At 36.6% G+C, this 22,966-nt stretch overlaps 1 protein-coding gene across 1 annotated transcript; it reads left to right on the forward strand.

The window, feature by feature from the left end:
* Positions 1 to 2: 2 nt before the first annotated feature.
* EMB2369 (tRNA synthetase class I (I, L, M and V) family protein) lies at positions 3 to 22,612 on the forward strand. Its single transcript, XM_077372799.1, has 20 exons — positions 3 to 439; positions 1,120 to 1,264; positions 1,354 to 1,410; positions 3,130 to 3,249; positions 3,459 to 3,563; positions 3,724 to 3,947; positions 4,060 to 4,126; positions 4,270 to 4,424; positions 6,594 to 6,852; positions 6,947 to 7,141; positions 8,118 to 8,197; positions 12,092 to 12,154; positions 12,312 to 12,393; positions 15,051 to 15,128; positions 15,202 to 15,303; positions 15,443 to 15,615; positions 15,714 to 15,891; positions 18,589 to 18,666; positions 20,338 to 20,469; positions 21,948 to 22,612. The coding sequence occupies exons 1-20, from the start codon at positions 120 to 122 to the stop codon at positions 22,179 to 22,181; spliced, it is 2,847 nt and encodes a 948-aa protein (XP_077228914.1). The 5' UTR covers positions 3 to 119; the 3' UTR covers positions 22,182 to 22,612.
* The last annotated feature ends 354 nt before the right edge of the window (positions 22,613 to 22,966 follow it).

A 22,966-nucleotide genomic window follows, 5' to 3' on the forward strand; every position in this document is an offset into this window, starting at 1 on the left:
CAGAGCCCTCTCCAAGATATATATTGGCGCTATTTTTCATTTTTCAACCTCCATTATCTTCTTCGTCTTCTTCTTCTTCTTCTTCTCTCTCTCTCTCTCTCTCTCTCTCTCTCTCTCAAATGCAGATGCAAATACAATTCCAATTGCCGTTTCATTCTCCTTCCCACCACCGACCCTTCCTAATCTGCCCGCGAAGCAAACCCTCTATCAGAAGAACCTCCTCCACTTCAACCTATATCTGTCCCCGAATTTCAAGTAACATCAGTGAGGAGGAATATGGAGTGGAGAGAAAGCAGCAAACAAGGAGGGCTTATCCTTTTCACGAGATCGAGCCACGTTGGCAGCGTTACTGGGACGAGAATCGGACTTTCCGGACCCCGGACAAAATCGACACCTCAAAGCCCAAGTTCTACATACTCGACATGTTCCCTTATCCTAGGTCAAAATCCCCTTATTCTCATCCATCATCTATTTAGGGTTTATTCATTCAATTCAAAAACTACTATGTGCAAAATTCCCTATTCTCATCCATCGTCTATTTCGCATTTATTCATGCACTCACAATTCAATTCAAAACACCCAAGTTTGCAATCTGAGTTTATATCCAAATTCACGCTTAGATTCTTGGATATGGTACATAACACAGTCTGTGGAAACTCCTTCGTATTCTCACCAACAAGACAATACTGATGTGATTGTACATAACACAGTCTGTGGAAACACATTCATATTCCCACCAACAAGACAATTTTAATGTAATTTGAATACTGGGCCACCTACAATTGGAAATAGCCCTCAAATTTCTTCATGACATAAAGAGCTCACTGTCATATTAGATTGATTGATAGTAAATATAGTTTGATTAACCAGTTCAAGAACAGTTCTATGGGATCATTGTGTGACCGAAAACCAATCTGTCACGTATAACAGTCTGTCCCTTGTTACCAAAAAAAATAAAAAGAGTCTGTCCCAGTGTCAGTTGTTGCCAAATAAATATTTGATAAAATATCAGCTGTAGGAGGGTCATGTAATTGATATGATTTTATTGTGAATTTATTTTTGCAATGGAGATTTCTATTTTTGCGATCAATCAGTCACGTTTTTTTATCACTGTTGCAGTGGAGCGGGTTTACATGTTGGTCATCCTCTTGGATATACTGCCACAGACATTCTTGCCAGATATAAGCGCATGAAAGGGTTCAATGTTTTGCATCCAATGGGATGGGATGCGTTTGGATTGCCTGCGGAGCAATATGCTATAGAGGTTTGATTTGCAGTTCAGTTTACTAGACAGGTGTCTCTCAATTATCCTGGTTGCATTTTTTTCTTAATATTTTATTCTTTTATCTACAGACAGGAACCCATCCGAAACTCACAACAATGAGAAATATTGGCCGCTTCCGTTCCCAGGTCCTGCAAAGTTCATTACTTAGTTGATATTAAATAAGCAACATCTTTTAATTTTCTAGCATGAATGCATATTAATTATCATACTTTTTTTACTCTGAATTACTATTGAAGTTTGAAAGTGAGGAGTTAACACAGAGGTATCCTTCTGTCCCTAGTGCTCATTACCGAGCAATGCCTTGCCATTTATCAATCATGATTTTTTCTTTACAGACTAGCATTAATATATGCTGTCAAATAGTTCAGAACTAGCTTTGGATGAAACTAGTTAAGCATGCGACCTATGTTTTGGGCCAGCAACTTGACACGGTGTACGTTACTGACTTACCTATTATAGTCAAGACTAGTAACAAAATGGTTATTTCTACAACTAGAAAAGAGATCATACTACCATACTATCTTTGTCCTTGATATTGGCATGGTAAAATCAACAAGCTCATTTTTCCAACAAGGAGAAGATGTCAACTTCATAACGAGTCTGACCATAGGATGAGAAATAAAATATTATCCTCGTGTTTAGAGTGTATGGGGTGGGGCAGTGAGGGGGTTTATACTCATCTCATGTAAGTGATTGGGTTTCTCATCTTACTTTCAATCTTTCGAAAACTTTGGTTTCCTAGGGTGTATGTAGGACCAACTTATAAAGCTCGGGGGGAGCATTTTTTGGGGGATCCAAAGCATTCATTTGGAAGGCCCTTCCATTGATAGGGTGTGTACAAAAAATCAGCCCTATAGGATCATCCTAACCCAATCAAAGGTGGAGGCAGGGGAAAATGGACAGACACTGTGTGTCCATGTTTCTGCCCATTTCCCCCCTCCACAAATGGCAAGTTAGGATGATCTTATAGGGCTGATTTTTTGTACAGACCCTATCAATGGAAGGGCATTCCAAATGAATGCTTTGGATACCCCCAAAAATGTGGCCCCCTCATGGTTTGTGAGAGCTGCTCAGATAAGCTTATCTGAGCAGCTGCTCACAAACCATTTCCTCATATATATATTAGAAAAGTGTTCCTACACGATAGTGTAGATAAGTTATGTACTCCATCGGCTTAAAACACTGTGGGCCCACATTGTTTGGGTGATGCAAACCATTCATTTGATAGGTCCTCACATAGATAGGGTGTGCCCAAAAAATCAGCTCCATAGGATCATCCTAACCCTTCGAACTATGGAGGTAATGTATTTTAAGCCGATGGAGTAGATAACTTATCTACACAATCGTGTAGGAACACCTCTCTCTCTCTCTCTCTCTCTATATATATATATATATATATATATATATATATATGGACTTAATGTTATTTCAAATGGCAGGTGAAATGCCTAAATAATACAATAGGTAACGATCACATACACTAGGCATGCCTTAGATAGTATTTGCAATGAGTCGGTAGCCTGCCCAAGGTTTTTCTTGCCCTGTCTTATCTGTGCATTGGAAGATATCTGGTGATGGTATGCTACCAAAGAAATTTCTTTGCATTAGGGCATGAGGATTCCCTGATTAAACGGTATTCCTCGAGTCTAGAATTCCATGCCATATTCTGGTGAAGAAGTTTCACGAGGAATAGAGCAATTTTGGACTATTCTCATTATTATTTTATGGTTAATTTCTGCTTTATGTCTTATTCGATTACTTAAGTCTCACATATTGCACCTGCATTAGCTATGCCCGTGGTTAAAGTCATTGTTCATTTGATGATTTGTGTTCCTTCGTTGCAGCTTAAGTCATTAGGGTTTTCATATGATTGGGATCGTGAAATTTCTACCACTGAACCTGAGTATTATAAGTGGACACAATGGATCTTCCTTCAAATGTTGAGGAGAGGGCTTGCATATCAGGTCATGAGTAATGACCTTTGTTTATCACCTATGTTATCATTGGAGTTCGTCGGTGCTCTATTTATGTGAGGACTGAATTTTTTATCCACATGCTGTTGCAAACGATTTGTTGAACTTCTCATATCCCTCTTAGTTTTTTATATAAATTAACGTCTTTTACTGATTACTGGCAAGTATTAGCCCTGATGGTTTCAAATTTATGCTTTCAGGCCGAAGTACCGGTTAATTGGTGCCCTGCTCTTGGCACAGTTTTGGCAAACGAGGAGGTGATAAATGGTGTTAGTGAGCGTGGAGGATATCCTGTTATAAGAAAGGTATACAATTATAGGCAAGAGACCATGTGCCGTACATCTTGATATGCTCTATTGTAATAAGCTTTGAGGTCCAGGTTAATGACGTAGTTCTCTTTCTTAGAGTGTTTTCCACTTCTAATTAATCTAATCCTTTAGTGACATCATTTTTATTATCAAATAGCCAATGCGTCAATGGATGCTCAAGATAACTGCATATGCTGATCGTCTTCTTGAAGATTTAGATGATCTCAACTGGCCTGAAAGCATTAAGGAAATGCAGCGGAATTGGATTGGTCGGTCAGAAGGGGCTGAGATGGAATTCTCAGTTCTTGATTCTAATGGACAAGAACGAGGTGTACAGCTGGCGGTTTATACAACCAGACCAGATACCATCTTTGGAGCAACGTATGGGTTGCATTTCCTTTTGATTTCCTTAGAAATAGTAATTCATATGTTTCACATGGACTGGCTTAGGGCTGGACAAAGATAATTATTAATCACGGTTTCTGTATGGCAGATATCTAGTTGTGGCACCTGAATATTTCTTGTTATCGTCGCTGGTATCTGAGGCTCAAAGCATATGTGTACGCTCGTCAGCTTCCCATTTCTATTTATTTTCTATTATTTTTTTTAATATTTCCCATTTCTATTTATTTGGACCACCCGTGTTCAATGTTCCTTTTAAGATCTCTAGGGCAAATAGAAGAGGACTAATATATAAACGCAGGTGGAAGAATACAGAGTGCATGCATCAAGGAAAAGTGACCTAGAGAGAACTGACCTTCAGAAGGATAAGACGGGGGTTTTTAGTGGTTCTTATGCCAGAAATCCAGCAACTGGGGAAGCTATTCCTATATGGGTAGCCGATTATGTTTTAGGAAGGCATGTCTTTCTTACCCTGGCATGAAGTGATTAGCTCTCCTTGTTGTGTTATACTGAATTGTTTTTATTTCTTAGTCAGGAAATATGTGATGCTCGTGCGTATCATTCCTTGGAATAATACAAATGGTCAAATATAGTTGGGGGAGACATGTTTGACGATCCAAATTATTCATCTTTTGGGCCCTACTATGGATGAGCTATGCCCCCAAAAAATCCTCAATGCTAAACTCCTGATTGCTGTCCGGCAAATGGGTATCTAAAAAGTTTAAAACGCAATGGAGAACATTCAGTGGGAAAATCTCAAGTGCTTGGAGGGTTAGGATCACCTGGTGGGACGGGGGAGGTTTTCTGGCCATGTCCCATCCATAGGGCCAGAAGATGAACGGTTTGGGTTATTGAATAGGTCGCTCCCATATCTACCTTTTAACACTTCTACTGTTCCAAGTAAATCGTATGTATGGATGTCATACCATTGCTCTGTTATAGTGATGCCATGGATGGAAAACTCAGTTTTGGAGTATGACTCGGAGGGGACTGAAATCTTTTTGTTTCTGGCGAGATATTCGAGTCATTTCTGAAGCTAAAAATACCCATAAAATTGCATGACCTAGATTTTCTCTTTCCTAAAAAACCTAAAGAATAATGATAAAAAAAGAGGGATTGAGCCTCTAGCTCAATGGTCAAGGCTTTGTTCTTCAACATGGAGGTCGGAGGTTCAATCCCAACTTACCTTCCAAAAAAAAGGAGAAACTAAGAAAAAAATTATAGTGATGTAAAAAATTGTGCGTAATAATACATGCACAACCCATCAATATACTTGATATCTAGTATGATGACATACTATTCAATATGTACAGTATATTTAGATTTTAGAACAATTATTTATATGAATATTTAACACTTCCGTAGAGTACGTACAAAGTGAATAAATTAGGAAGACAACAGAAATTAGATAAACATTAAATTACTCAACAGTTAAGAATAGAATAAAATCCCATTGGAGCTCATCTCTCTACCATAAGCAAAAAAAAAGGTTCAAGCATAAAAATGGTCGTGGAGAAATTGTATACGGCTCATGAATTTTGATTCCGTTAAATGTTTGTGAATATATCACAAGAATAGCAATGCATGAAACCAAAAGCCTGTTAACTCCAGGTCTTAGATTGGTCACAAATGGAACTGGTAGATTCTTTTCAAACCAGGACTACCACTCTTTCTTGGTTCTGTCCAGAGGTGTCCCTTTCTCTTGACAGTCATTCCTCAATTACACGCCATTGAGGCACTGAGGCTGCAACTCGAGCTGTATGTCTCCTATGCCTTTAAGACAACTGGATTAAGAATGACAGAAATGAGTGTCAGTGAATTTAAGCTAACGAGTGTAAATAGTACCCTTGATTACATTGAAAAAGATGATTTTGTTGCTTCTAAAGTTGACATGATGATCAATAGTTTGGCAAACAGGGTCTACTCTCTGAGTCACAAGAAATCAACCTTGACATAGAGTTAAGATAAAATGACTGCCTTGCAGATCATTGAATTACTGATCTTGCAGAGCCCAGTGGGCTCTCTTTGTGATGGCTTTATGGTAGCATTGAACTGTGCTGTAGGAGTTGCACTCTTGGGAATTTTGTAAAGCTACCTCTACTATCAAGTCTCGTCTCACACAATGAAATAAATTGGCAAACAGACTACGACTAGAAAATAATAATATTTTATCATGACCAGGATGTTTAGAAATTTGGCAGTCCCTATAGTTTTGATTGGAAAACATGAATTCCCAACATTATAAACGGAAGGAGGATTACCTGAATATTGGATACATGATACGTGGATAAAAGAAAAACTGTGCATGATTTTTGAGAGGTGCTTGGCAGTTGGCTCCCTTGTTTTCTCATGTCCAAAATTACTGTGTAAAATCAGCTGATATAGCAATGTTTAAGGGCACTATTGCTGTAATTGGCATCACCGTCAATGCAAAAACATCCTGTTTTTTTGTAGGACATTCTTCCATGGCATTAGATCCCTATATTGATAGATGTCAGATATTACTTGACTTTCTGTACAAGGATCTCATTACAAATATATTCTTTACTTTGCACATTCATTACGTTTGACCAGAGAACAAAGCATTCCTTTTTTTATCGGTGTGTGTGCATGGTGTTTCTGCAGTTATGGTACTGGGGCTATTATGGCTGTTCCTGCACATGATTCTCGTGACTATGAGTTTGCTTTAAAATATGGCATTCAAGTTTGTTGGGTTGTAAAGCCAGAAGGTTGCAGTAGTTTTGAAGAACCATATTCAGGAGAAGGCACTATTATAAACTCTTCAAGTTCGACATCAGGGCTGAATATCAATGGCTTGCCCAGCAAAGAAGCTGCTGCTAAAGTCATTGATTGGGCCGAGAGTACTGGACTTGGGAAGAAAAAGGTAATGGGCTATGTCGGTTAATAAGGTAATTGTGATTATATTTCATTCTTTGTTTATTATATTTGTCTTTGCTGACGTCCCTCTCTTGGATTAGGTGAACTACAAGTTGCGAGACTGGCTTTTTGCCAGGCAACGTTACTGGGGGGAGCCTTTCCCAGTGATAATTTTGGATGACACAGGTGAAATTGTTCCACTTCCTGAGAGTGAACTGCCTGTTACCCTACCTGAATTGGATGACTTCACTCCCACGGGAACAGGGGAACCACCATTGGCTAAAGCTGTGTCTTGGGTATGCCCAACTGCTAAAGTATTCCATTTATTTTTTGATTCACTGTTTATGGATGGATGTGGATGAGGAGAAAGAAGAAAACCCCCTAACTTTTATTTCTTTAGTTATGAAAACCCAACCATGGGTGGGTCCACCTCCTATGTAAATTACTTTCTTCTTCTTCTTTTTTTTTTTGGAGAGAGAAATATGTCACTCGAGTGACTTCAAATACGAAGAGAAATGGAGCTTTCGAAGATAAGAATAGAAAGAGAAGTGAAAACTATGTTTTTGATGTAAATGAAGAATGAGAAGGAATAGGAAGAAAGGGAAGGGATATTAGAAGGAAAAAAAAGGAGAAGAGTGGAAATGTTGAGAAGTACCTTGATTGTGAGGAAGACCTATAAATCTTGATCTTTGAGATCTCATTGCTCTGATACCATGCTAAAAGACCCTTAAAGATGGATCATCCATGAGATATAAAATATAGAGAAGGATAAATGAAGGCATCTGAACTCAATCAATGCTTTGTTAATTTTGAAAAGTGTGTTTGCATTGCCTTTTATACAACTTTTGGTCAATTAAAATACTCATACTCATACAATTCGACTATTTTCAACATGCAATTCATTTTTCTAGAAAAAACTCAATCTACCAACCAAGTTGCACCCATAGCCCAATCAGAGAATGTAAGCCCATGGGACCATACAATGGCTTGACATGCATGATTTGTCTGCCATCTCAATCTGTATTAACATATCTAATGAGTCCAAGAGAAGATGGTGGAGCAAATAATATACTTCAGCCTGGTGCATGCTGTATTTTCGCATGAAAGGGTTAATTTTTAAGTGCTCTGAAATTTGAGTTGATTATTGCTTGTGTAGATAGCCAAAACCTTTACTTGCTCATTTAAACTTCTTATCAATTTCATACCCTTCCGTATTATATACCTATATGGGTTTAATTTAATAATTTACCACTAGTGCCTTTTATTTTTCAGGTTAAAACCATGGATCCTGTAACTGGAAGACCTGCATTGCGAGAAACAAGTACGATGCCCCAGTGGGCTGGCTCTTGCTGGTAATTATTTTCCATATTGCTTTCCTTAGGTTTTATTTCCTTCAAGAGAAAAATTGTTATAAGTTTTGAGCCAAAGATTAGTTGAGGGAAGAAAAAACTTGGTGGCATCAAATCTTCTAGGTTTATGAAACAGTTATAAATTCTCTCCTAAGATTGATGGGGTAAGATGAGTTACTTTACTTTGGAAACATTTAGGGCCTTTCGGATCATCCATGATCTACTAAGTGATGTGGCTGGTAACAAAAATGGTGCCAAAACTAACTTTTTTTTCCTCGTCGTATTGGTAAAGTATCTTTCTCGTCTCCTCATGTCCTAAATTTTATTCACTGATTAGGTTTTTCTTCTCATTTTTTGCTTACTTTTTCATGTTATAAATTGTGTTAGAAAGTAACGTTTTTTCCTCATTGCATTGGTAAATTCTCTTTCTCTTGTCTTCTTATGTCCTAAATTTTATTTACTTATTAGGATTTCCTTCTCATTTTATTTTTGCATACTTTTCCTGTTAGAGATTGTATAAAAGTATCTAATTATGTATTAACAAGTATATCTATGTAATAGAAATCACATAAGGGCTAACTTTTTTTTCTCAATGTTTCTCTCATTGTTGTAATGACTGAAGTAGGGCTATGAAAGAATAATAGGATATGGACAGTATATGATCAGGAGAAAAATTCTCAAAAAAAGCATGATAGTTTGTTGCTAATAGATACTGGATTAATAATGACCAAATCCATGATGTGAACGGGAATTAGGTAAGATTGCATGCTTTATGTTTTCCTTTCACCTTCTTCATGAAATTTTTCTAAAGGATTCATTTAGCCGACCCCAACTAGTTTGGGACAAAGGCTTTGTTGAGTTGAGTTGAGTTGAGTTGCATGCTTTATGTTTATGTTGGAATAATAAGAGGAAGTTCTTATGTAAAAATGGCTACTTCACTGGAGTCCACTTTAAACTATCAAATGTGTGAGGCTTTAAATGTAGGTTTTGGTATGCATGTCGGTTGCCATGGAAATCGAAACAAGTCAGTTTCAGTCATAGATCACGGTGGAAACCATGTAAAATTTTATGGAAATTAATGGAAATGCATGTAAAAAAATAAAAATGAAAAAATGAAACTTATGAAAATGCTAAAATAAGCACAAATACACACTTAGAAACCATCACTTAAGAAAGACAACTATCCGTAATGGTTAAACAAGATCAAACACCTAATGACAAGCAAGGTTTTAAATTTCGGTTTTGGTAACTATATTGGACCCCACCGAAATCCGAAATTTGGTATTAAGCTTCGAAATTTAGGACCGAAATTCCGGAATTTCGGCTGAAATTTTGTAACATTTTTTATTATTTTTTAAATGCCATTTTCTCAAAAATCCGAACCGAAATTACCGAAATTTCGGACTGAAATTCCGAAACTTCGGCCAAAATTTGGTATTTCGCGAAATATCAAACTTCGGGAAATTTCGGTTTCGGTCGCTCGAAATTTATGCAACCACACATACATATGCTTCAAAATAGACAAAAAAAATTGGAAAAAGTCATTCCATTCATTAATTTCTTAGAGAAACTATAATACAATGAAGGGGTTCAATATGATGATAAAAATTTAAAGAATTTTCTAACAGAAATAAATAAAAAAATTAATTTTCAAAATTTAGAAAATGTGACTCCGTTAATCGGCAGATCGAGCAAAATTTACTCACTTAAAAAATATGCATGTGGTATTTTTATAAAAAAAATCATATAGTTTTTCTCATTTTAAAAAAATCTCTTAATAAAAATAAATAAAATAATTAATTTTCAAAATAAAAAAATCTGACTCTGTCAATCGGTAGATCGGGCAAGAACTCACATATAATAGAATTAGAAGTAACATGCATATATGATTTCCAATTTTCAAAACTTTAAATCCATGAAAATGAAAATTCGTGCAATATTCCGTGTGAAAATACAGCAAATCAACAATTTTTTGATGCATTTGCACAATAATTGAAGAAACAAGGTCCAAATAAAGTAAGCATACCACAATGTCCTATGCTTATAAGATCGGCAAACGGGTTAGCTAGAAGGGGGGGTTTAATTGGAGGCTCTTGAGCAGTATGATTTTCTTCTGCCTTGATATTTATTTTTCTTTTTGATATGTTTTGTATTTGGTCGGAACTTAGAAGCAGGAACCTCCTCTCGGGGTGCCGCTCCCACCTCGGAACCTCGATTCGGCGCTCCTTAGGAAGGAGCTTCCAGGGAACGCGACCCCAGAGAGACGGGAGCCGCTCTAATGACGCTCCCAGTCTGCTTCTATTACTCTATAAGTCCCACCATCACCAACTTCCTTATATCAAACTCCTCCAACTCTTCAAAGTACTTCATTTGAGCAAGCACAAAGGCTTGTACATCTTCAGAAGGCACAAGGAACGAGTGCACACAAATGAAGATGGTTAGAAATTAGCTTTTAGATGTACTTAAATTTTGAAAGATACAAATGAAAAATGGTTAGAAACTATTATTTTTTTATGTACTTAAATTTTGAAAGATATATAAAGAAAATATTACATGCACGCTCCCACGGCGCTTCCAAACTTGGGACTCTTCTAGACCCCACGCTTCTCCGCCCCCGCTCCCGCCCCCGCTCCCGCCCCCACACCCGCTTCGTGCTTCTAAGGGTCGGAATTGTCTCCGGATTTTTCTTTTTGATCCTTTTGTACTTGATCATCTTGGTCCCCATTCTTCAATGAATATTTTACCATTCAATACCAAGCAAAAATGTGAAAACTTACGCTTCTCCTTGCACTTCGGTCGAAATTTTGACATGTCGACCGAAGTTCTGTATTTTACTAAAGTGGTAGTGTTTCAGTTGCCTTGACCGAAATATTATCAAAATGTATACATGTTGATCAAAGGATTTCGTTTAAGTGAGGATGGAAGCAGAAATATGTCGGTCATTTAGTGTCCGAAACACCGACATTTATAGCCGTGCAAATAGGCGGGGGAGTTGATACAAAAGCATAGGGAATAAATAGAGCCCAAAATGTGTGCAGTGGTTAGGGCAGCATATAAAGTTGAGTTTCCTGTTATAATGAAGATGCTTTATTAGAAGGGATTTGCTAGCGTCCATCGCAGATGGTCTGTTGCATGTCAGACCAGCCACACAGGCTCACTTTACAGCAGCTTTTGTCTGCATTCATGAGGTGGCTCATCTGACATGCAACAGACCATCTGCGATGGACGCTAGCAAATCCCTTATTAGAAATGTCCAGGAATGTGTGAATAGGATTTTCTGATAAAAGATTTCTTTTCATTATATTGCTCATAGCATGTAAGTAGAGTTTTTATATTAGGATGTTTTTGTTTAAAGTACTTAAAAGAAGATGACTGGTAAGTTTCCATTACTTATATGTGGCTCCAGGCTGAAAGGAATTAAGAATTTTCAGGGACTGCAAACAAGTATTTTTGATATAATAATTCTAGGATATTTTACGGCAATAACAAGGGTAATAGCATATAATGGAAAAAGTTCTAACTATTTGATGATGTCTTAGCTAAATCATCTTGTTAAGGATAAGCTATGCAGTTTTTTCCTTACAGAGACGTGTCTGGTTTGACTCTGATAGATTTCCAAATGGCCCTGACATCTGTTAGAAGATTCCATGATATCTATTACAAGATTGTCACATCATTTTCCTTCATAATGGATATCATTATTACATCATTCCATAAACATAATGTACTGGTTGAACTATATAATGTTAAATGTAGTAGTTATTTTCCTTAACATTAGTGTAACTTCACATGTCCATTGTCACCTAAAGACTCCTCTCATGTTTGCACATAGATTTAGAATGTTGGTGAAGTTTGTTGCAAGAAATGCAAGGTCTTATCTCTGAAAGTTGTCTGCAGGTACTATTTGAGATTCATGGACCCCAAAAATTCCAAAGCACTGGTTGATAAGAAAAAAGAAATGTAAGCATATCCCATATGTCTCCTTTTATCAAACGGTTCTGCATCCGTCGTCACCAAATAGATTTTCTGATTTTTCTTATACTCAATAGACATGAAAATATAAGTGAAGTAAGGTATGCTTAGATTGCCAATTTTTTTGGAATTTTTTTGTCCGCAGGTATTGGAGCCCTGTGGATGTTTATGTTGGTGGTGCTGAACATTCTGTCCTTCATTTACTTTATGCGAGGTTTTGGCACAAGGTTCTTCTTTCAGAATCATCCCTGTGAATTTTAGGGCGTGGTAGTTATGTGGGAATTATTAGTTTCACTTTTTCCCTTGACATATGAATTAACAAGCAAATTCTGGAATATTCTATTGGAGATTTTCTTTTCCTTTTCTGCATCGGGTTTATTAAATAGCTCTTTGATATGCTAGGAAATTAAACTGCATATTCTTGTAGATGACACTCACGATTGATAAGGCTAATAAGTGCTATGAGTTATTGATGATGTCTTTGCTGCTTGCTTACTTTTGAAAATATGAAAGCGGGTCTTTTGGGGTAAATAGACTCAGTTAGATAGTTATCTTTTTTATGAGCAAGAGCATTAATCTCATTCTTTTCTCTTGATCCTAAAAAATGAAGGAGTTTTGATAGAAAAAAAGCAATTAATTTGTTTTCTACCCTAGACGAATATTATTTGTTTCAAAAATGCTCTCATGAAAACCCTTTAGGAGAAAATTGTGTCTTTCAGTTCTCCTAGTAGAATTTTGTCTCTTGTCACTCTTGTCCTATAGATAAATGGTGTAGAAATCAGAAAAAAATTGGAGAAAAAATCATAAAAATAGGAGAAATTTGAAAAATAAATACATAAAATACTATTTATGACATGTGATACATTTGATTCATTCCTTTCTACTTTTAAACCCATTCCTGCCTACCGTGTTTTATCTTTCACTCTATATCTCGACATGTCCACATTTATATTGTGATTTGTGACACTTGGTTACAGAATTACATATATGCACGGGTAGTTTCACAAATGAGCAGGGGAGGCTACCCTTATGAACGAGAATCGGTCTAATTCCTGTCTGGAGCTGAATAAAAAATGATTCATGCTAAGACAACGGAGTGGGTAAGCTTACCGCCACCTTAAGCCAAGGGGTGCAAATAGCCAGGCCTGATTAGCTGGGTCTTGCCACTGAGACTGGACAGGACGGTCCTACCGCCTGAACCGAGGGTGGTCGTAGATCACCAGAAGAGGGGATTTCACATAAATCCGTGATTCCATTTTGAACCATAATTCGAATGACCCGTGATTTGATATTTTGTGTTCTTAAACTGATAAATTACCCTTATCTATGCTGATAAGTCCTCACCGATTCTACCTACCTAAACTTAAACAGACCTAAACCCTAAACCTGTTCCACTAATCTAGTTCCAACGAAGCTGATTTAGTCATTAGTAAAGCCGAAGTGGGGTGGGGGGGTGTACTACAGTTAAAAAGTGAAAACCTCGGGGTCGAGGACGTAGTTATCCGATAAAAAGACCCAAAATATATAAATCTCGTTTTGAAAGATAAATCTAAAATGAAAACTGAACAAGATTTAGTTTTAGAGAAAACTTCTCTTTCATCACCATTAGTTGGATCCCTAAATCCTATTTATAGCACTAGTCCACTTTCTACACTTAGGCCTGTCCCTGTCCTATCCAGCTCAAAAAAGCCTTTCCGGCTCTTTTCTAAGTTTGTTTCCAAGCACCCATCACTAAGTCGGGGAGTAGGGTCTGCTTCATATACCTGGCCGAAGACTTAGAATACATAATTAAGCAAAATCAGACTCAAGGATCCATCCAACGGGAAACCTATTCTTCTATACCAATGCCTGCCCATGAATGTTTAAGGTTTTTATTCTTACTGAATTCATTTATTTGTTGGATCTCCCACCCCACTTGACTCATTTGATTCAATACACGATTCCATCCCACAAAGGGAACGTGCACTAGGTGTTTTGTCAGCAAAAAGAATAATGGGTTTCAAACCATATTAAATTCCTCTTTCCACAAAAAATGACATGGTTTGAGAATATATGGAGCCTACATCAGTACATCATAATGAAGATAAGTTTGGCAATCACGTACTAGACACTATGTCTGTGGTTAGTCAGTCCACGGAGAATCCTTAAATACAACATTTACATGCAGTTTAAAGAATGTGAAGGTACATTAAATGTAGTCTACAAAAGTGCATAGTCCAGGGAAGTTATAATATTTTTGACTATTTAAATAGCTGATAAGGAGATAGTCCTTTCACAAAGGGAATTGTCAGTAAATGTTTTGTCAGAAAGAGGAGCATTGTGGTGCAAACCATGCTAAAGTCTCACTTCCACAAAAATGACATGGTTGATGAATTTATAGAACTTGCATCATTCTGAAGACTGGTTGGAAACTTGATATATTTGACAATAAAAAACCAAGTATTGGGTTTGTTTGTCAATTCATGGTGAATCTTCAAGGTCAACATATGCATGCAGTTTAAAGAATATGAAGGCAATTTGATGTACTAATGCCGAGGTGGGTGGGCTCAATGATTGTTGCTACTTGCTTTTTTTAAACAGTCTCGTTACAGTGAATCAAAATGCACATAGATTTTCATACTCTTAGTTCGAGTGTTCAGGGAAACCCATGTGACCATGTCCCATGCTCATGAAAGCACTAACATGTGGGACTACTAGAAGCTTTCTCTATACCCAGATGTTTCTTATGCATGTGCTGGTTGATGTGACCTATATGGGCAACACACTGTATCGATAGTTATCTCCATGTTGCTTTGTCCATAATCTTCACCTTTGTCCATTATATTTTCTAGATAGGAATTTCATGCATTTCTCAAAGGATGTTCATAAAAGTTTTCCGTTTCAGGTTCTCTATGACATAGGCGTCGTTTCCACTAAAGAGCCCTTTCATTGCCTGATAAATCAGGGAATAATACTTGGAGAAGTAAGTAGAGTTGCTTGCCTATATCAAAATGGTATAATCTATCACTGTGAATTTCTAATAATTTAAGGAATAGGTTGAGTATACAGCATGCAGAAACCAGGAAGGGAAATTAATATCAGCTGACTCAGCTGACGCTGTGGATGACCATTTTCAAGAAAGAGTACCTGAGGAAAAGGTCTGTATTTTCTTTAAAAAAATATTCCTACTTTTCCGAATCGATCACTTCAAATTGCATATAATGATATTTTCTTTTGGAACCAACCCTGATTTCAAGTCTTTATAATCATTGAGGAACTAACATTTTCTCCTTCTAGGTCATGAAATCTGGTGACTTTTTTGTTTTGAAAGATAATCCAAGCATTCGTTTGACTGCTCGAGCTCACAAAATGAGTAAAAGTAGGGGAAATGTCATTAATCCAGATGATGTTGTTTCCGAATATGGTGCAGATTCTCTTCGTCTATATGAAATGTTTATGGGACCATTAAGGTAGCCGTCATAAAATTCAAATCTGTGCATAAATAAATCACTGTTTGTTGATCATCCTAACTTTCTCTTTTTTAATTTTGTAAACACTTGCTTTGTAGAGACTCAAAAACGTGGAACACCAATGGTATCGAAGGTGTTCATCGATTTCTAGGGAGGACTTGGAGGTTGATTGTTGGTTCTCCCTTGCCTGATGGATCATATAAGGATGGAACAGTTGTAATTGATGATGAACCTACTTTTGAACAACTTCGTTCTCTACACAAATGCATCTCAAAGGTTATATTCTTTCTAACCATATAAAATTTGATTTTGATACCAATTTCTTCTGCATTTGTAATGCAATTAACCAATCTCTTTATCTATAATTTTTCGGAGAATATTAAGTTTTGCCACGAATTGTGTAAAGATACAAATGTGCTGCACGTGGTGATTTATATCTCTAACATAATAGACCTTGTCAGTAAGACAATCTATTATTTACTTTGTAAGACCATCTATTATTTACTTAGTTGTAAATGTTTTCCTGACATTAGGCTTTAAGGCAATACTCTAAGCATAATTCCATCTATGATTTGAGGACATGGGTTCATCTGTCGAGTATCGAACCCCTAAAAAATATAGAAATGGGGACACGCCCGTACACGTACTTACATATAAAATTACGGATTACTAATCATAATTTGAAACAAAATAAATAGGGTCTTCGTTTAATAAACTACTAAATCTTAGGGTTAAGCAACTATAGATCACAAACGAACATGAGATAATCAAATAATAATGCATTCATCAATCTAATGTACTTATCTTCAGTCTCCAATCTGCATCTAGAAAGAGAGATGATGGGATACAATGAATATAATATTGGAAGAGTGTTTGTTTAGTGTTTTAGGTTTAGGAGAGCGGGCATAGCAATAAATATTAGTTAAAGAAGAGTTAATAATAAATTAAGAGTTAATGATAAAAGAATAGGTAACCACAATATTCGATAATAAATAGTATTTCACTTGACAGGGTATAATAACGTCTTGATGTGTCCACATTAAGTTCGACAGTTCTAGAAGTACAGTAACAAGTGTCTAAAGGAGTGTGACACGCGTGTCTATTGAAAATTCAAAGTGTCGGCCAGATCATAGAGTTCCGTTCATTAATAACTGGAAATATACAGGAAATGTGAAAGGGACTGATCGCTGAAATTTCCCGATTTATGTGACAAGATAATGAGGTAGAACCAGAATACCATTTACCTAATACCCGTATCAAGAAACGAGTAGACTACGTAATTGAATATTAAGTGAAAGCCATGAGGTAACCCTTTTACATCCTATAAAAAACAATTTGTGTATGATAATCGTCATGTCTTTGGATGTTTCTTTGTTATTCATGTTTGAATGTTTCCCATAGATAAACTCAATGATATCTTTCATCATTATTGAATCAATCTAGCAGTTGTCCATCCCTCTAGACCTAGAGTCAAGGCTCTAAATAAAAGCTTCTAATATCTCTATCAGATAGAAGATTGTAGGCGTGGATTTAAATTTCGGTTTCGGATGAAATCCCGAAATTTCAGCCGAAATCCGGTAAAAAAAGTATTAACTTAATATTTAGAAATTTCGGCCAAAATTTCAGAAAAATAATGTATTTTTGAAAAAAATTAAATTTGCCGAAATTTTGGAAATTCGAAATTTCGGATTTCAGGAAATTTCTGTTCTGGTCCCATGCAAAATCCAAAATTTCGGATTTCAGCCGGAATTTAAAACCATGATTGTAGTTACCCTATATGTTTGCCAAAAGCATGTAGCAAAACTATCTCCTGATCGCGAAAGTCACATTTGTACACATTAGAGTTCCACATCATGTGGTAAAGAGTCATCCACATCTACGCAGCGGGAGAATCTGCAATGCATCTTTTTTCTATACATTACACAACACAATCACACGATAGGTCTTGTAAGCACCTGGTAATTCCAGAGATCTATTGTAGTCACTTCGAATTTTTCTGGCCATCCCTACAGTCCAATGCATAGACTAGTGCTAATGCAAGTGTTGGCTGTTAGAGCAATGGATAATAAATAGAGAAAAGGTCAAAGAGACAGTTTTTTCCTAACATCTCTGCTTTGCCCTAATTCCAATAAAATTAAGCAATTTCTATGGGAGTACAAACCATCTGAAACAATTGTTACTTGAAAAGCTGAAGACCTATAAACTTCTCGTTGGAAAAATTAAAAACAATCTTCCAATTTTTACTTTTCGACATTTAGAATATGCGAGAATGGCAATAAGAAATAATAAGCCCGTAAAGCTAACATTCTAAGAAGATGAACATAAAAGGTAAAAACAGCACAATATCTTTATCCAAAGATATGGAGAAAATTTCAAAAAATGAACAAATATTTACTTCTCATTAGAAAATAGTGGGCAAGTTACAAAGCAGGAAATGTAATATACAATGGAAGGAGGGAAGTTTAAATACTCTATTTGCCATTTCCACAGCGACTCCTTCTAAGGCACGGAAAATCCCAGACCTTGACATCATTGTAGTTCCTTGCCCAATATACAGGCCATTTCTTTCAAAATAATGAGGATCTGCTACATAACTTGGGATCAGGGTAAAGCATTTACAAAATCTGCCCTGATAGTTGGGCGAGCAGTTGACTGATTTCAGTATAAAATATTTTGTGTCAACAACTGAATAGAATAATAATATGTATGTATGCAAAATTCATGTATCTGAAAGAATTTATTTTTAGCTTTATTGCTTGCAGAATAGTGAATACTTTGATCAATGTCTTCTCTATACTTTGTCAATATTCCTTCTACATCTAACCACTGCCCTTTATTTGGAGTTGTCTTTGCAAATCAATTTCAGTGCACTTTATGCAGGCTTTTTATTTCATAATCTGTTTACTAATACTTTTCTGTTTCATCATCTCCAAATTTAATTTATGCACACTGACTGATTGATTTGATATGCAGGTATCAGAAGAAATTCAAGAGACAAGATTTAACACTGGAATTTCTGCAATGATGGAGTTCATTAATGCAGCATATAAGGTTTTACTTCATAACCTAATAAAATTGACCTCCATAGCATGTCTATACTTCTTTCTGCATAGGTTTGCTCCCTTCATAGTTCGTAATTGTATTTGTAATGATCCTAGTTATGAAGCAGATTTTTAATGCCCATGTAGTAGCTTTTTTGGCACTTTTATTTTGCTTAATAGCAATCTGTATTTATTTGCATGGCAATTGTTATATGCTTTGAAGTATTTACCTTGATCTACTCTGTTATCTTGATTCTTTATTGGTTGTTGTATCATAGATTGGTGGCCAAAGTTGAAGCTTATTCGACATGTTTTTCATGCACAATAATATTGTGAGAAATGGTTGCCTTTGTTATTCCAGTTTAGGGTATCAAGTCATTATTTTGTGTTATGTCTTCCCTTTGGTCCTTATATTACAAGCAGGAATGATTCTATCTGTCAAACTTTCTTTAACTTCCACTAGATGTTGGCAGAATTCTTCTTTCCAATTTGCATCATCCTAAGGTAAATGATAAATTCTAAATTCATTATCTAACATTGTGGTTACACTCATTTCACATCTCTAATTATCCAGTCTGAACTGTATGGTCATCGCCATCGGACATCTCTTAGCATGATCATATTGCCTTGTATTGTTGAATTAGGGGGCTGGCAACTTTTAGGTTTTACCTAATGGCCATTGCTTTTTGGATCTGGCTCCTCTGAAAGGATCTCGACATTATGCTCTAGTTTTTCCAACAGACGGAATTTCTTAAGCATACTGACTGCTGCAATCTAATTAACTAATAATAAGGATCAATCCGTCCAGTTCAGAATTTTAGTTTACCTAAAAAATCCATGCTAATTTCATTGATAGAGATGCATTTCACTCTAGACGCAGAGGTATTATTTGATTCAGGAACATGGGATAAGAAATATTCTTCTCTCCATCGATTGAACTTAAGATTTTCTGTATACGAGTTTATATTAATGTGATAGAAAAGTATTAACTTTTTCATATAGATTGGCCAAATATTTTTACTACAGCATGATTACTCTAGCTGCCAAGTATTCCATGCCATTTCTGGAGTTTTTAATTTTTCATTAGTTTATTATCTATCGGGAAGAATTACTTCCTTTTGTCAAGTCATATATTTGATTCGGCTGTACATTATTTATCTGCCTGTCAATCCTTATTTTTAAATGGATAGCTTAACCGATACGTTATATTTACAAGTTATGTTTTCTTTATTGCATAAAAGATTTTAAACTTCTGCATATTTATCCCTATTATATGAAAATATGCGAACCATTTTCTTGGCATACGAGTGAAACATTTTGGTGGTGGTGGAGTGTTTTTACCGTAGCCAAGATGAGCTGTAGGGTCAAATAAAAACAGAAACATGAGTAGTGAAAAATAGTTATCTTTGGTTTTAATCTCTTACATTGTCAAATCCTAAGCTTTTCTGTAGCCTTTGCATGTGGTGTGACATTTTAATCATCATATACCATCTATTGATTCATTCCTATGTAAAATTGTTGATGCCTTGTCGAAACTTTCTTATTTCATACAATCAATTATAGAGTGTGTGTTATCAATGTCATCTTTAAAGGAGTTATTAAGCTCCTTTTCTCCAAGTCTTTTTTTTTTCAGAATTTTTAATTGTAAATCTAATCCTCTTTGTTCTTTTAATTCTTTTAGTGGGATAAGCATCCAAGGTCAATTATTGAAGCATTCGTTTTGTTGCTTTCACCTTATGCACCTCACATGGCTGAAGAGCTTTGGTTTCGCCTTGGACACTCAACTTCACTCGCATGTGAGCACTTTCCTGAGGTAAGGGTCTGTTCTTTAAGGGATTCCTTAACCTGATGCATTATGGAGCTCTGCAATTTTATTTGCAAGATACAATTGTTTTTTTCTGATAACAGATTTCTTGCATGTGAGTGTTTCAGCTTGAGAAAAAATGTTTTGATTTCTTGCATGTGTGCCTCCACAATCGTAGTCCAATTATAACAAAGCTCAGCACATACGAACACCAGACTGCTAAAAATGAAGCCCTCATCGTGAATCATTACTTTAGGCTTCAATTTCCCGACTTTTTTTTTGAAAATTGACATTTTATTAATTCCAAAAGAGTCGGATAGGGACAAGATGTCCCCCAACTGGAGTTACATCGTATGCTTGCACTGGACAGTTACAGGACAGGGCTAGGTGGGGACGAAACAATAATAACAGAAACCCGCAGGACCCCTTCTTTAGCCAAGGAGTCTGCTGCTTCATTTGCTGATCTCCTTCTATGTTCTATCCTCGGATTCAACAACAGCACTAAGTCAACAATTTCCACCATGGTCTTTTTGATTTACTTCAGGCCCAGCTTACTACATTGGCTGAATCTCCTTCCACTATTAAATGCCGCACTGCATGTTCTTGGGCCCATTGGAGCCCAAAAAGGAGAGCTCTACTTTGGCTTCATTCGCGTCACATTCCCCTGCCAAGCCTGAGTAAGACATAATTAATGTTCCTATATCATCCCAAGCCCTCCGATTCCCGCCTTACCTGGGTTTGTGATCAAACTCCCATCGAAATTTAGCTTGAGCTCTCACCTAAAAGTTATTCTTTTATACTTTTAACACTCCCCCTCATGTGTGGCCCCTCTTTCTTTGGGTCGGCCTACATGTGGCACATGTGGCACATGTGGCCTCACATTTGTGTTGGCCATTGCGTGTGGTTTTTTGACATCGAGGAGGTTTGAACTCAGGACCTTTGCTCTGATACCATGTGAAACGACTAGTTACTCCAAAAGCTGAAGCTGTTGGAGAAGGCGTTATTTATTCGTTTATACTTTAACATCTAATAGTTAATAGATTCCAAATGTTAATAAAGGGCTCTTTGAGTTTGCATTTGGAATTTTTAAAAGAACCCACAACTGAATTTGTACTCGGAAGCGTGGCACCTTTCCAAATAGAAGCATTCGAGCAAATAAGTCCCCATGAAGTGACTTCTCGTGGAGAACTAAAAAATGGGGTCTGTCTGGTTCATATATGTGTGTTTAGAGTTGCTTCCTGTTTGTGCTTTCTCTCCCTTTGATGTTTTGTTTTCTTAATGGATGCCTACTGAAAGTTTAACAGGTATAAAGTGGAGTTTGTGGTTTGTTGTTGCTTCCATATATTTCACCAATGGATATTTGATGAATTATAGTAAAATCTTTAATCATGATTCTTTGTTTTCTGTTTTGTGATTCAAAACCTGGAATAATCTGTAAAATCCTCTTATCTTCTCATGTTCCTCTACTGGCTCCTATTGGAATGCAGGCCAAGGCCGAATACTTGAAAGATACGAGGGTGGTGCTGCCTGTTCAGATCAATGGAAAGACCAGGGGTACCATCCATGTTGAAGAAACATGCAAAGAGGACGATGCTTTCAGATTGGCATGTTCAGATGAGAAGCTCTCCAAGTATTTCGTTGGAAGGACAATAAAGAAGAGAATCTATGTTCCAGGCAAAATCTTGAATGTCATCTTGGAGCAGCAAAAGGTAAGCAAATAGTCTGAATCTCAGCTATATATATCCCTCTCTCCCTTTGGTGCTGCTAAATGTAGTGAGAGAGAACGAGCTTATCTTCAGCTATATATCTCTGTTTCATTCATTGTGCCCAAGTTTTCATTCCCTCTCAAGGCAAATATGTGCAATGCATAGCTCCATGCTGAATGAAGAACCCTTCCATTTTATAGAGGGCTGCAAAAATTACTGGCCAAGCTCTTGCAGGTTTAAAAAATTGAAGATGCGACCTTTTGGTCAAGGAGCTAGGATTACCTAACAAGGTGGGACAATAATGTCAAATTGACAATAGATTAGGATCATGTTGGCCGAACAAAATCAAGTAAACATCCAAAGAAATTCTCATGTAATTCAAAATGGGTTGTCGTGAAATTTGTTATTCTTAAAGATTAGAAAAAAGGATACATATCCTTCCACTTTTCTTTGCTCAACCAATAACTCAAAATTGTTAAGGCCCTATTTGTTTTTTATATTAGCACTGATTGTAAGTGAGGTTCTCAAAATCCAGAACGGAACAGGGCCTAAGACAATGAGTTGAGGTAAGAGAGATTTTCAATATTTTTGTTAAGGTCATTAGTGGGGGCCCACCTAGGTATGGGACGGGTTTAAAGGGCCCTTGCCTAATGTGTTCCATCCATGGTTTTAAATTTCGACCGAAATTTGGTATTTTGCGAAATGAAATTTCGGAATTTCGGTCTCAAATTTCGAAGCTTAATACCAAATTTCGGTGGGTCCAAAATAGGTGCCGAAACCGAAATTTAAAACCTTGGTTC

The sequence above is a fragment of the Tasmannia lanceolata genome, unplaced genomic scaffold, assembly GCF_043159265.1.
Source record: "Tasmannia lanceolata isolate RefF3 unplaced genomic scaffold, GAP_Taslan_0.1 ptg000037l, whole genome shotgun sequence".
In the NCBI taxonomy this organism is placed as follows: domain Eukaryota; kingdom Viridiplantae; phylum Streptophyta; class Magnoliopsida; order Canellales; family Winteraceae; genus Tasmannia; species Tasmannia lanceolata.